Below are 15226 nucleotides of genomic sequence, written 5' to 3'. Positions count from 1 at the left end.
TCCACTTCAATAAAGTCTGTAGCGGGGGTCGGTCGTCAATCAGATTAATGCGTTGACTTGACCCAGGTTCTCAAATCTCCGTTGCATGTCATCAGACTTTACTTTCTCCACGTTAACTATCTTTTTCCGAGGTCTTGGAAGAATGTTTACCTGCAGCCAGATCTTAGCAAGGACTAACTTGTGGTGACTATAAATGTCGGCCCCTTTATAGATTCTAACATCCAGAAGTTCTTTCACACAACGGTCAGCTAACTTATAATGGCGTCAACTCCTCAATATGTCAGGGGAAGTACAAGTGCGCGAAACTGCAATTGCAGTGTTACAATGGCAAGAAACACAAACAGGACTTACTTTCTGAATACACCTCATATAAGGGGCTTGCATTACAAAAATAAGGTGAGGAACATGATAAGGAATAGAACGAGGAACTCAATAGATTAAATGTATATTGTAAACAAAACTTACTAAAATTGAATATTAAAAAATGCTCTGTGCTCACATTTTCAAGAAACAACTTCAAAATTATCCATAATTATTGCCTTGGCTATCAAGTACTTACTAAAGTTAATGAGATGCGGGATCTCGAGGTTCTACTTGACCATAAGTTAATGTTTAAGGAACATGTCATCACAATTGTGAAAAAATCATACCAAATATTAGGTTTCCTCTTCCGTATCAATCATGCGCACTCTTAGAATTCTATACTTTACATATGTTCGAAGTCAATTAGAATTCGCATCTCCCGCTTGGAGCCCTCAATACAAAAATTACATTAACCGAATTGAATCTATAGCAATACATTCAAAAATTTTATCGTATTGCAATTTTAGATGGTTGACTCTGAATACAGGTCCGGATGAATCTACAAACTTACCTAAATTCCAAAGTCGCAGGAACATGGCTGACACCATAACATATAGATTGCCCTAAGATTCTAGCACTCATTAATTTTATAGTCCCAGTAACGCAGACCAGAAACCAATCTCTATTTACAATTTCTAAATGTTCCACTAAATCTTTTTGAAATTCATTTGTAAATAGAACCTGCAATATGTGTAATCATAAATTAAATTGATATTAATAACATACATTTAACTTCCTTTAAAAATGAAATTTCCAAAAAAATTCAAGTTACGATGTTGCCGCCTTGAATCCGCAGCTTATATTAGGCAGGTTATGTGCAGTTCTGTGCGTAGGCACATAATAAGTGTACACTGTATGGTCAAGTATAGTTGTATTATATATTATAATGTGCAACTATGTGACCAGTTTTCAAGAGTAGACATATTTTTAATAATATGTATTAGATTTACATTTTTAGTAATATTATAAGTTGTGTATGATGAATTATTTTATGTCATGTATAATTTTTATGTGACAACATTTACAATAACAATATTATGCGGAAGCCTCTAATTGGACTTTATGATATGTATCTATAATATAATTGTATTTTATAAATGTCTGTTGGCTTTCCAATGAAATAAAATGATTTATAACATTTAATTGGCAGATAACTCGAAATTTTATACAAATATGTTTTATATTTGTGGCTAAGAGACCTTGCTCCACACACAGAGGTTCTAGGTTTGATCGCCAGTGAGATCACTCTTTTTAATGTGATTTTTCTCGAGCCAAGTTGTCATGTGCTCTGATTTACCACTGTAATTGAGACTACCAGCCTGTCGCGGCACATAAAGAAAATGTTAAATATTTGTAATTCTTTTTGCAATCGAGACCGTGGGTTCTAAATAGGAGGAAATAAAACAAACTTGTTTCTATTACTCACAAATGCTTTTACATATATGTATATAATACATTGAATTACAGTATTTTAACTATGAATGTATGTTTATTATTAAATATATTTAAGAGGTGAAAATAATTTTATGAAACACTATGTGGAACAAATACACCAGGCTAAAATACTTACACAGTTTTAAATATAGTAAAAACTTAATTACACCAGCTGTTTTGATTGCATTATATATATTTCAATACTATTTACAAGGTTAAATAACAAAAAAAAATTAAATCATAGACTAATAATAGAAATTGTTTCCCAAAAACCCAATGCGTATTAGTAAAATAATATTCATAGAGTTAATCGAGCTTTTTTCTATAAACATTCATTTCCACAATAATAGAAAATATTACTAAGAGCGCCTTTGAAACGTGTTAGAGAGCAAATTATCATGAGTATAGATTTACAATTTATTTATAATTTTATATCACAAGTGACCGTGATAATTGATAAAAATATAATAGAGCCCTATTTAGAACATTAATCAATAACAAACACATAATTAAATATAAAAAAATACCCAATAGTAGTGTTTTAAACCGCAACTGGTAATGTACATAAGTACAATATGCAATGCATTCGAACTTTTAACTTCAAAGAAATATTTTGATCAATCAGTATCAATATATAAATACATTGTATCTATTTTTCCTAAGATTACATTCAACTAACACAATGTTAAGAAGACAATTTAGCATTTAATATCAATTGCTTTAGTGCTATGTAGTATGCATATATCCAAATTAATCCTAATCTAAAATATTACTTATTCAAATCAATTAAATTAAATTAGATAACTCTAAAAAAAAATATGTGACGAAATAATAATCATGAATACAAACATGAAAAAATTGGTATGATTTTTTGATTTTATGAATTCCTGTACATAATAAAATAACTGATCCTGAAATAGTTACATTTGTTTTGAGAATTTGATGGTTGTAAATATAGACCACAAATCTTTTTGCAAAAATCACAAATCACTTTGCAATTTTAAAAAGGTTAAAACACCATGTTTAATGCAGCGACAGGTAAGTACGTAATCCATATTTTAAAAAGTTTTATATGTACTATTTTATGATTTCCCATTATTTCGTAATACTATTTTTACAATAATACTATGCCCTTATTTAGAAATAATATGATGCTATTAACACTTTCTGAAAAATCGCTAATTATGAAATATTGAATTACCATCACTACATTCATATAATTCATTATGCATCTGCAGTATTGCATTGTTACACTTTGTACTTGTCAATTTGCATATTATGATTTATTAACACACTAATTTTAGAGACTTATGTCTCGAATTGGTTATGCGTACATATAAGAGAATTTTACTGAGCTGCTATTTTATTTATCCATCACAGCTTAACATATTTATTTTGCATATGAAGTTGTAATGCAGACTGAGTGCATAAAAAAGAAAGTCAAAATAAAGTAAAGTTATGTTCCTGTACACAATACTTGCTACCAATATATTGAAAGATTTTGATGGAAACATATAACTTTTGAAAATAGATTAATGGTTTTAATTTATTACGTTGAAATAATATTATGCATTTTAATAAATGTGTTGAAGTAGAAAATAAATTTACTAGATGTAAAATTTTATCTTGTAGCAAATAAACATTTTGATTATTCATTTCATAGATTAACTTTAATTTAAACTTGCCTGTCGACTGAATCCATGAACATTCCACAATGCCAAACGATTTTAATGGTCATAATACGGCTTGCTTTTCTTAAGTGAACCAAATGCAGAAACATGACAAACGCGAATTTATATGGTACACATAGCCATTAATTTGCCAAAATACTCGTTCAGTGAAATATTCTCAACATGCTACAATATAACTCAAATTTTCTTTATGAAAATCAAAATACTATTTTTTAACAGAGATACCAATGTCATCTAAATGATGCACGTTATCTGCAATTTTGTACAAATTTTTCAATTTTCGAATGGAAATGAAGATCATTTTAACAAGGAAAATATAGAAGCCAGTTTAGTTACATTCTCTTGTAATATGAAGTAAAAACGATATTTGCAAAAATATATTTTAATTTTTATGCAGATATTAATAATTTATTTACTAATAAAATGTATACAGGGTAGTATATTCTTTTTCTTGGTGTCAATATGGTAGATTTTTAAAAAGATGCAACAGAAACAAAACTGAAAATTACATATTCTTACGAGACCTTGACTCGTGAATTCTTAATTTTAGTGCTTTCATACAAGTTGCATGCAAAAGTTGTTCAAAGAACATTATAATCTAGGCTTAACCCGAGGTATACAGTATACACTTTTACTATTTATTTATTTTTGCAATTTAGAGACTTCTCAAAATAATGTTTTCATGCGACACCCAAAATAAAATATTAGAACACTAACATATTATATTGCTTACTCTTTAAAATTGCATTCAAAATGTGTATTAAGCCTAATATATTTATAAAAGTTATTCAACTCCCGTTTTAAGAGTATGTTTTAGTCAAATAAACCTTCCGAAAACCCTTTATTTGCTAACCCTTTCAGCCCGAGTGTTTATTCAAAAATACACAAAAAATAATCTGCTAACGTTAAAAGTTGGCATTACACAAATATTTTTTTTTAGTTTGACAGCTGGCCGGTTTGTTCTGAAATAATTTCTGTTGTCCTTAAACTAGATGATTAAAATAATTTGATTTAATAAATATATGTTGTAAGATGATAACACATGTTTCACCAAGTTTATTGATTTATTATCAGTTTGAGACTCATAATTCGTTAAAAATTAGTGTTTAATATTTTCTCAAGTATAAAAGATTTTTTTTTTAAATGGCAAAAAAATTCAAATAATTCCACTAGTACATACAGAATAAAAAATATTTTTTTATTTCCACAAGAATTAATTTAGGTCTGAAAGGGTTAATTAGTAGTATCTATTGCAAAAAAATTAATGCAACAAACAATCCCTGATATATATTTTAATATTGTTTATGACTTATTTCGTTTGAGGTTTGATCTATTGAAATACTACTTTTATTTCCTGTACATTGTTAGATATTACAACAAAAAATATAAATTTGCAAATACATAGGTACATAATTAGTCTAAGAGGTTTTTCTACCTTCTATATTTACGTATATGTATATATTTGCAGTGCACAGCACTGCAACTATTCATAGATTTACTTAAGTAAAATTAAATTATGAATTACATAATATAAATACTTTTGAAAGTAAGAAAACAATGATATTATTAGATTAATTACTTATCGTATATTGAGATTTCAGTATTTTTCTTGTATGTAATAGCTTAGCGTACAGTATTTAAATAATTACACATAATCCCTGATGCACTTTTGTGACCATGTAACAATTTCAGTAGAAAAATAGAAACTTTAGAAGGAAACGTATTTAAAACGAAAACGTATTAGCTTAGAAGACAGTATTTACTAATATAATCAGATTCGGTTACCTTTTTTTGAATTAAATAAATCCGAAGAAATACTTAACAATTTCTTTTGCTATTAGAAAAATAGTCTTACATTAAATATAATGGAAGGTAACTAACCTTTACAATATTTTTTTTTTCTTTTATTTGGATCCGCGGTTTTAAATTTTTGACACATTCACGGACACGTCTATTGGCCTTGTTTTAGGGATGTGGTACGACACTCGTGCATATAAGTCTTTTACTCATGGACACGATGCGGCTTAACAGACAGAAGTTTTGCTTGGTATTTCAGTAGTATGTAGCCGTCCATATGTAGCACATCGTGAACACTTCTTTACTTGATAGTGTCACACCCAAAATTACTGATTTTCATTGACTACGTTGGAATTTTTTTTATAAAACATAAAAATTTGTTCCTATTACATTTACAAAATACAGCGTGTGTCATTTCGCCAATCTCTGTATGCCGGCAAATGTCTGTCAGTGTATTGATGTGTATTTCACGGGTTTTTAAATGTTTGTTAGAGATGTTTCATTTGAATAATAAGAAATTGAAGGTGTATTATGAACGATCAAACAAATATTTGAGCTTAACATATTTAAATGGCCAACGATTGGGTTTCTACTGTTGTAGTATGTATGATAACAAAAGCATATATGATAATTTTACAGACTATTAGTCAAATTCATCAATTTAACAGAAATATTATTAACAATGAGCGGTAAAAACATTTAAATTACGTTGTATTACCATTATTAAAACCAAAACAATCACATATGTAATAAGAAAATGACATCAAATAAATTTGAATGTCCAAGCTGCTTGAATTTTATAATACTTTATTTATTTAACTGTAATGAAACATACGAACTTACCATGATTAAAAACATTTACCTTTAGAAGTAACATTAAGTTAAAACAATATGATTATACATAATAAAATACTCCGAAGTATGCTTTCACATTTTTGGAATTTTATATAGACTACTAGACAATTTTGTTTTTTAATAGATTTTATTTAACGATTACTTTAAATATTATTAACCCTTACTTCAGTAACATTTATCAACTATTTACCTTCAGGTTTCAGGTAAGAATGATTACTCTAAAACTAAAATGCTCTGCAGTATAAAGGCGGAAATACAGCGCCTATAATTTATTTACCAGTATGTAGAATAATTTTACAAAATTAAAAACACACAAACAGACGTCTTTCCAGGTATTCATTAGGTAAAAGACAATAAGTCTTAGAGTTGACATGAGCTAGGTGAATTATGTTTACGTCACGTGTTAGAACCACTCACTGCATCAGTCTGAACATCCTTGTCTTGTGTTGGCGTACCAGAATTCAACAATGTCCCATTTGACCCGTACTTCCGAGATAGTCCTAACATTTCTCTAAGACCCTGCAATGATTAACAAATTTGCATAAACATGCGTAGATTTCTATAAACCAAACACTTAAGAACATAAAAATAAGAATTATAACCATGAATTAAAAACTAACCTACAGGAAATACATACTGTCTTAGTTTTCGGTTTCACGTAAAAATATTTTTTTAAATTATGTTTGTTTGACAATTATTCCACTCCAATACGACCCCTAATTAATTTTATATTACAATTTTTTTGCAACCTTTCATTCATTGGTTTACAAGAGCTTTTAAACCATTTACCAGCGAAATGGCCTAAATTAGTTTATTTGACCGTTACTAAATTTCGTGTTTGGAAATTTGTTCGCCAACAGTTGCTCGCAAGACATTTGTTCCCGGACAATTCTTCGCAGAGACAATCCACCGCCGAGTTAGTTGTTCGCCACAGTACTTCTTCGCGGAACATTTATTCGCCATGACATTTGTGCGTTAAACATTTAATCGCCAATGCACTTGTTCGCGAAATATTTAATCAACAGATTAATTTTAAGCAAAAACAAAGGATTTGAATATTTAGTTCAAAACACATTTAAGTAAAAAGGTAAAATTTATGAATGGGTAAGGATATGATAACTTTGGATGGGAAGATAAAATGACTCATCTGTATAAAGGGGAAAGGCAGGGAGGATAGAACGCTATACTTCAATATTTTACATATTTATTTCCTAATTGAAAAACAATTAGGAAATAAATAAACATTTATTCGCCATGACATTTGTGCGTTAAACATTTAATCGCCAATGCACTTGTTCGCGAAATATTTAATCAACAGATTAATTTTAAGCAAAAACAAAGGATTTGAATATTTAGTTCAAAACACATTTAAGTAAAAAGGTAAAATTTATGAATGGGTAAGGATATGATAACTTTGGATGGGAAGATAAAATGACTCATCTGTATAAAGGGGAAAGGCAGGGAGGATAGAACGCTATACTTCAATATTTTACATATTTATTTCCTAATTGAAAAACATCATGCTGCCGCGGCAATTTCTTGACATGTAGGAATTACTGAATTTTTTCAAAAATATTTTATGACGAATTTTCTTTTTGATAATATTTGACGCTGGTTTCCTGGAGAAGTAAATATATAAAATGCCATACTTAGACCTACTAGAATAACTAATAAAAATAAGTAAAAAAAATACATTGTGTAATTTTAAGCATAACCCTGGTTTCTTGAAAATAGACATTTTGAATAGAATGCAACATTTATAGTTTTTTTAGGAAAATATGTTTTTTTCAGAAATATTTCATGCTTATATTCATACATATATTCTAATTCTTGCAATATAAAGATAGATTCTTAAAATATGTGTCACCTTACTAAATAGCATTCATTCTACCCGGAGACGTGAACAGAGGATAGAATGATGTACTTCTTCGTTTTTATACCTAATATATACATATATATATATTATTAAAATGTTTCTAAAATTTCACGGCTTTACTTGAATGGAAGGGAGAATAGATAGAACGCCATATTTTTACAGTTTCATACACAAAAGCTATATTTTTTAACGTATTTTATTTATGGCTTTCTACCACGGTGTGCTAATTTCCCAGAGTAGGGCAGAGAGGATAGAATGCCGTGCTTCTTCGTTTTTATGCTATCTTAGTTAAAATATTTTTTAAATGGCTTAACCAGAGCCATATGGAGAGAATATAGAACGCCATATTTTTACAGTATGATAAACACAAGCTATATTTTTTAATGTATTTTATTTATGTCTTTCCAACATGGTGTGCTAATTACCCAGAGTAGTGGTAATTAATGGTTTGTTTCAGGGCACCGCCAAGGAGATTTTTGGCCTCCAAAGACGATAGAACTCCATATCACTCTGTCTTTGCATACAGATCTAGGTCCCTCTACATTTACCGCTTGTTTTGTTAAATCAGGATTGGCGAATGTGTTTTCGAAATTACCTGTGTCAGTACCAAATGACCTGGGTCAGTACTCAGGTCAATTGGGGCTTGCTTCTTAAACGCTAAAAAAATGCATTGGTTCAACATGTGTTTAAGTCACATAACTCAATTTGGGTATTTAGTGGCCTTTCGGGTTGCATTGTGACAAAAAAAACAATAACGACCAACGACAAACCGACCACCAGATTTTGCGTTTTTTTTATAACTGAACTAAAAAGCCAAGACACGTCAGCCTCGTGGTGAACTGATCAGTGCGGCTGCCTACCATGCAAGAGGTCTCGGGTTCGATTACCGACTCAGTTGATATGAAACATTTATTTAACAGGGTGTTTTCACACTAGAATATTTCACAGTGCCTCGACTGGTACCTGAAGCGTAAGACTGATCATCTTACCTTCATGTAACAAAAATGATCAAGATACGCTGCAATTGGTGTACCAATGGAGTTACCTATGCACCATTAGGTGCGGAAAGGGAATGATGATGATGAACAAGCCAAGACCTACGGTAAATATTTGAGAATTCACTTCTGTAATTGGGCCCCCTGACCTATTGTGGTGCAAAAAAATGCTTATATGCTATATTATCTCAATAAGTATTAAGAATTATTTGTGAATGAAATATTTACATTCAGTACTTTTGAGAATACGATACGATCTTAAATAATGGAATTATATCTTCTCTGCCTATCCTTCCAGGTAAATGCGTGATATTTAGTTACACATTATAGTTTATATATCCAATAACTTTTCATTATTGTAAGTATAAACATGAAGAAGTATAGAATTATATCCTCTCGGTCTACGTCTGCAGAAAAAATCATATCTTAAAAACATATATATATTGAAAATAAAATAAAACATTTAGTTAGAAATTTTAAAATATTATATGCAGGTACCAATACAGATGTAGAAGAATGGCGTTTTATGCTCACTGCCTACGTATTCGGGTTAACTGAGTAAGGCTTAGCTAAATAATAAATACTTTTGAAAGATTCCCCAGGTAATCAAAGTGAACAATGTTTTGAGTTTGTCATAACTTTTGTAGTTTATTTTTTCCACTTAAATCAGCCGATGACAGAACATAAGCCCTGTAAATGCCTAGACTTCCACATTTTTTAATCAAAATTGTTTTTAAAATGTAGGAAAACTGCGTTTTGTCATCTCTGCCTACTTAATTAGCACATCGCGATAGTAAGACATAAATCTCAAATTCTGCTTAGTTTAAATAAGCTCATGCTTAAAATAAATAATCTTGTGAGGACAAAACTGTAAAAATAAAATGTTAAATCCACTTTTCCTACCATTCAAAGAAAGCAGGGAGATTCTTTTTTGATAATAAAAATATATTTTATGTATAAATATGTGAAAGCATGGCATTCTATCGTCTCTACTTACGTTTCCAGGTAGAATGCTCGCAATTTCTTTAAACAACAAATATGTATTTTTAAATATTTGTAATGTTAGATATTAGTATCAAAATATATGCATAAACAAGAAAATAATTATTTTCGAAAAAAAATGTTTCCCTAAAAATGAAGAAGTTTGGCGTTCTATCCGCTCTGCCTACCTTTTCAAGAAACATTAAATTCGGAATTAAATATTTTCAAAAAATTGCATCATTCATATCTGCCAAAAAACCGGCGCGCGAAGTGGAAATAAATATGTATTTAGAAATAAAAAAACTAAGTTTGTAAAATGTTGAATAATGGCATTCTGTCCTCTCTGCCTACCCGTTAGAGTAGTCAGTGTAGTGGTGTGCCGATAAGTCGTTTTATCTTTTCAGCCAAAGGTTTTAACTTACACTTACCCTTTAATGGTTTGTACCTTTTTACTTGAAAGCGTTCTAAATGAAATATTTAAGCAAAACTTGAATCCTTCATTTTTGGTTAAAAATAATCTTTTGATTAAATATTTCGCGAACAAACGGTTTGGTGATTAAATGTTTAACGTGCAAATGTCATTGCGAATAAATGTTCGGCAAAGAAGTGCTGATGCGAACCAGCCGCTCGGCAGTGAATTGTCTCTGCGAAAAAAAGTCCAGGAACAAATGTCTTACAAACAACTGCTGGCGAACAAATTTCAGGGAACCACTAAATTCAATTGTATGTGCACAATATCAATTCAATCATAATATTCTTTTAATGTTGATTTGGTCAAAAACTGAACACAACAGCTTATGCTTGTTTTAATCATGTAAATTATATTAAATTACCTACTATGTCTATAACCATTATATCAATCGACATTATGTGAGGCCTCGGTGGTGCGGTGGTTTTTTTTTATTAAATACCATAAACGGAAGGTTCCGTGTTTGATTGCCGGAGAGAACACAAAAATAAATTAGATTTTTCTCAAGGCTGAGTGTTCTGTGCTGTAATTCACCGCTGTTATTAGGTCCCTTGGCCTGTTGTGGTAAAAAAAAAAAAACAGTACTTTTATATTCAAAATTTCTCTAGATGTAAAAATATTGAAAAAACCTACTTTGTTTTCTATAACAAGTTGAGAAAGCAATTCTTCTTCCTTAGGAGCATTTTCATCATCAATGTATGCAGCCCGGTGCATTACAGAAGCCATTTCATTTATTTTTTCAGCTTGCTGTCGAATTACCTGTACATGAAGAATTTTTTTTGTAAATTATAAAATAAGAAAATCATGATTATTATTTATTTAGCATGTACAAAATTATTCCTTATTGTCTTGACTCGGAATGACATTACTGTTGATCAGTATTCAACATTTATATCAAAACATATTTATATTCGTTTTTGAAAAACTTCGCTTACAATTAAATGCTCTAATTTTACTACATGTAAGAAAAGATTTTTTATATTTAATTTTCCATGGCACTGAACTTTCTCATTTAGTTACTGCCATTAATCTCACGCTTCACAACCAAATTCAGTATTTTATTCAACATGTAATACATACAGATCAAAGTATAACATCGTTTTTTTCTATCATCTCCAACTGGTGAAGGAGCTTCCCTTACAACAGCTAACAAAATCCTAGAACTATGATGTTTCATAGTTTACCAGAAACTGTATTGGAAAAAAATTACATATACATACTAAGCATTAGTTTTATTGGAAATGTTAAACAACCTCTTGTTGACGTTTGTTGATGATCCCTTTAAAATCTATTCGTGAATTCCATATCTGTCTCTGCACATGCTGCCTATATTTAGACATGATATGCTCAAGGGCCCGGCGGTGATCATCCAAAGCTGCCTGCAGCCGCTGGTTCTCTTGCTGCATCTCTCGCATCTTCTGAGTGCTATAGATCATCACCGAATGTGGCGGGTGTGAAATCTCATTCAACGCCTGGACTTCTTCCTGGTACTAATATAAATAACAAAGGTCAGTATTATAATTAAATTATATTGTAAAACAGTTAGGTTAACACTTAGAAAGGAACATCTGCCTGACAGGCAGATATAGTTTTTTTTGTCTGTAACAGCTCTATGATGTATATTTGCTGGCTCGCCGGCTAGGAGAGTCTCAATCGGTGTCTATTGAACATGGGTCACACGTGAAGGTCACACTGTAAGCCGAATCTTTCTTCCCGCTAAAACTGCAGATCGCCGGATAATCACTCTTTCTCACATGTGAATATTCCCGCAAAATGCAAGTATTTTATCCCTATTTATTTTAGAATAAGAAGATTTCATGGAATTTAAGTTTAATTTTTGATTTAGATAATTAATTATTATTAATGTTTCAATAAGACTCTAACAATATTTTTTACCCAAGGCCTCTCTAAACATAAGTAGATTATTTTTTTGAACCTGTTTTTTCCTATCATATTTTTGTACTTTGATTATGCATGTAGGTATGTGTTTTTTTTTTTTTTCTATCATTCACATAATTAACTTGACTGAAAAATATGTTATAATACAAATACTTTATAATAAACTTTTGTTTTTAAAAATACTAAGAGTTATTCATTTACAATAATTCTTGATTTTCTAACAAATTTAAATGATTTGAACCAAAATAATATTTTATGTGAGCATTTTCAGCACCTTGGAAGGTAAGTAACGAAAAAACTGCCAGTTCACAAAGAAAACCTCATAAAACTTTGGTATCTGCGTCTGAAGCGGGTGTTTCCAAAAAGTGGTGCAAAGGGATATTTCCATCTAAGTGTTAATATCATCAGGACTATGTGAAAGTATTGAATATGCCGTTTTTACAAAAATGTTTTTTTTGCCACTTTAAATATGAATACGCACATCATAAATAATAATTTAATTTATATTTCCGATACAAATATAAATTCTTAATATGACTTTTATCAATTGAGTGAATCTGATCAAACTTATGGAAAATTAACAAAATAATCTCACTTTTAATAACAACAAATTGATACCTTACATAATTGCATTCAAGGCTTAAAATTAGAGCATTAGAAAAAATTAGAAAACCCTGTTCATAATAATCTCCCTTTCTTGTCAGACTTATCCCCAGAAGTGGTTTTGCACTTATGCAAATTTATTATTTTTAATTCCATAAATTCCATAAAAACTCTTAAGAGAGGGTGAAAAAATGCCTTTGCAAATGTAATGTCGAATTAAATTAAGCAAAATACGACATATTTGTAAATACATAGGACTCTCATTATCCGAGCTCCGACTATCCAAATCGCTGATTATTCAAATCCCTTTCAAAATTTCAGAGAAAAAAAAATAAGATGGAAACGTACTGCGATTCGCAAAATAACTAATTGGCTGCCCGAAAACGGATGATGACGGACAAATAGCTTACTTTGACCGAGATGTTTAGCAAGCAATGACTTTCATGTACAGTACGGTACGTACATACTGTACTAATGTACAGCACTTGTAACTAAACTTAACATGAAAAAGTGTTGCCTTTTCATTTAATAAATTAAAAGTTAATTTTTCATTTTCAATCATTCATTTTTATTTATAGCATACATACAGTAATTAATTAAAATAGATCCTTTTTTCATAAAAAAAAAACGCAACTATCCGAATTTTTGACACATGAGTTACTAAATATAATTTGAATAACAACCCTTCATTGAAAAAATAAAGTGTATTTTTTCTCTCAATATTAAAAATATTATAATATTAATTTCATGATAAAAAATACATGGCATATCAACATATAAAAGAACATGCAATAAAAAAACATTTGAAGTACATAAAAAAATAAAATTCATAATAATATAATAAATTAATAAAATTAACATTAAAATTACATTCACATTTCAAATAAGTATGTAAAAAGATGATGATTGATTGACCTACAGTCAGAATTAAATGCCGCAGCAAGACTTATTTTTAGAATCTCGAAGTCCAGTCATATCACTCCACTACTTTGGGATTTTCGCTGGCTCCGTTTTCCAGAGAGCATCTAATACAAACTCTTTTGGTTTATGTATAAGTGACTGCACAACTCTGGTTAGAAAAGTTTATAAGAACATTCTAGATGAACTAGCTAACAGTTCGTCTCACGCTTAGATCAGCTTCATCTACAGCGGTAAGAAAAGTATGCAACTAGCGCACTAAGTTCGGTGAGTTCATATTTGTGGCTGCAGTACGAAATGCTCTCCCAGCAGAAGTGCGAAAAAGTGACGTTTCGGAAAAAACTTACAACTCACCTGTTCTTAATCATTTGAATAAATCCTTAGCAAAATAAATTGCTTTACTTAAATTTAAAGGCAAATTAAATTCACTATTCACATGACCACATTGTAAAGCGCCTTGAGGTATTATATTACAAAAATGGTGCTACCTGCATAAGTTATCAATAATACAAATAAATAAGACAATATTGCAGGTTCAACATAATTATTTGAAAAAAAGACGTTTGGAGAAAAAGTCAGAAAATGTAATAGTGGTTCATAATAAATATGTTTTACTAAAAACACCAGCTTGTCCTGAACTGATAATGTTCTATAGATAATTAATACAAATACAAAACTATTTTAACCGGGTGTTACGTGCGCTAAAGTTCGATTATTAATTAATATTGAAGAATAACGTTTAAAGAAACGTTAGAAATCAAGCACCGTAACACCTTTGTCTATAGAGAGAGCATTCATTGTATGGGTGTATATGATATGAATGAGCAACTGGAACATACCTGTTTCATCGATTCTATTTGTTTGTTAATTGCTTGGGTATCATTCAAAAGAGAATCAGCTACACTCTCGCGTTCTTTTAGACGACCTGCTAGTCTTTTTGCATCTAAAATGATTTGCTGAATCGACAGTGACATCTGAAAAGTACGTGACAGTTAACTACGTAAAAACTTTCGTAATCGATATTAGATAAATGATTTATATCTACCGAATATCTACCTTGGTCTTAACAGTGGAATATAAGTTACACAGCAGAACTGTGTTTTATATTTCTATAACAAGCACATCGTTCGACGATTTTCACAGCACCCACAACCTACGGCGATTTCGGAATCAGCTGTTTATGGACAACTCCATAGACAATAAGATATTTAATGGTAATGCCATGTTGTCGTTTTTACTCTTAGCGATACACTTTCACAGGGGCTAGTTGATGGTATTAATTTATAATTTTTTTATCCTGTTCATTCTTTATTTGATTTTCCCCTAGTATTTCATTCCCTTTCTT

At 30.3% G+C, this 15226-nt stretch overlaps 1 protein-coding gene across 1 annotated transcript; it reads right to left on the bottom strand.

Annotated features, from left to right (window-relative positions):
- Positions 1-1775: 1775 nt before the first annotated feature.
- Positions 1776-15053, bottom strand: LOC148274606 (FGFR1 oncogene partner 2 homolog). The gene is made up of 5 exons (XM_088236894.1): positions 14938-15053; positions 14721-14855; positions 11715-11951; positions 11095-11220; positions 1776-6659 (listed from the first exon to the last, which is right to left on the bottom strand). The coding sequence occupies exons 2-5, from the start codon at positions 14853-14855 to the stop codon at positions 6537-6539; spliced, it is 621 nt and encodes a 206-aa protein (XP_088093020.1). The 5' UTR covers positions 14938-15053; the 3' UTR covers positions 1776-6536.
- Positions 15054-15226: the final 173 nt, after the last annotated feature.

The sequence above is a fragment of the Micrasema longulum genome, unplaced genomic scaffold (genome assembly GCF_059751315.1).
Source record: "Micrasema longulum isolate JH-2025_06_02 unplaced genomic scaffold, ASM5975131v1 h1tg001617l, whole genome shotgun sequence".
In the NCBI taxonomy this organism is placed as follows: Eukaryota; Metazoa; Arthropoda; class Insecta; order Trichoptera; family Brachycentridae; genus Micrasema; species Micrasema longulum.
Note: the sequence above shows the minus strand (reverse complement) of the source record. Positions and strands in the feature narration are given on the sequence as shown.

Bases quoted from the DNA above. Each gene is read 5' to 3' on its own strand.
- LOC148274606 (XM_088236894.1), bottom strand. From the start codon at position 14,855: ATGTCACTGTCGATTCAGCAAATCATTTTAGATGCAAAAAGACTAGCA. The intron at 11,952-14,720 runs GTATGTTCCAGT...TATTTATATTAG, and splicing joins AAATAGAATCGATGAAACAG to TACCAGGAAGAAGTCCAGGC. The intron at 11,221-11,714 runs GTTGTTTAACAT...CTTCATGTACAG, and splicing joins TCAACAAACGTCAACAAGAG to GTAATTCGACAGCAAGCTGA.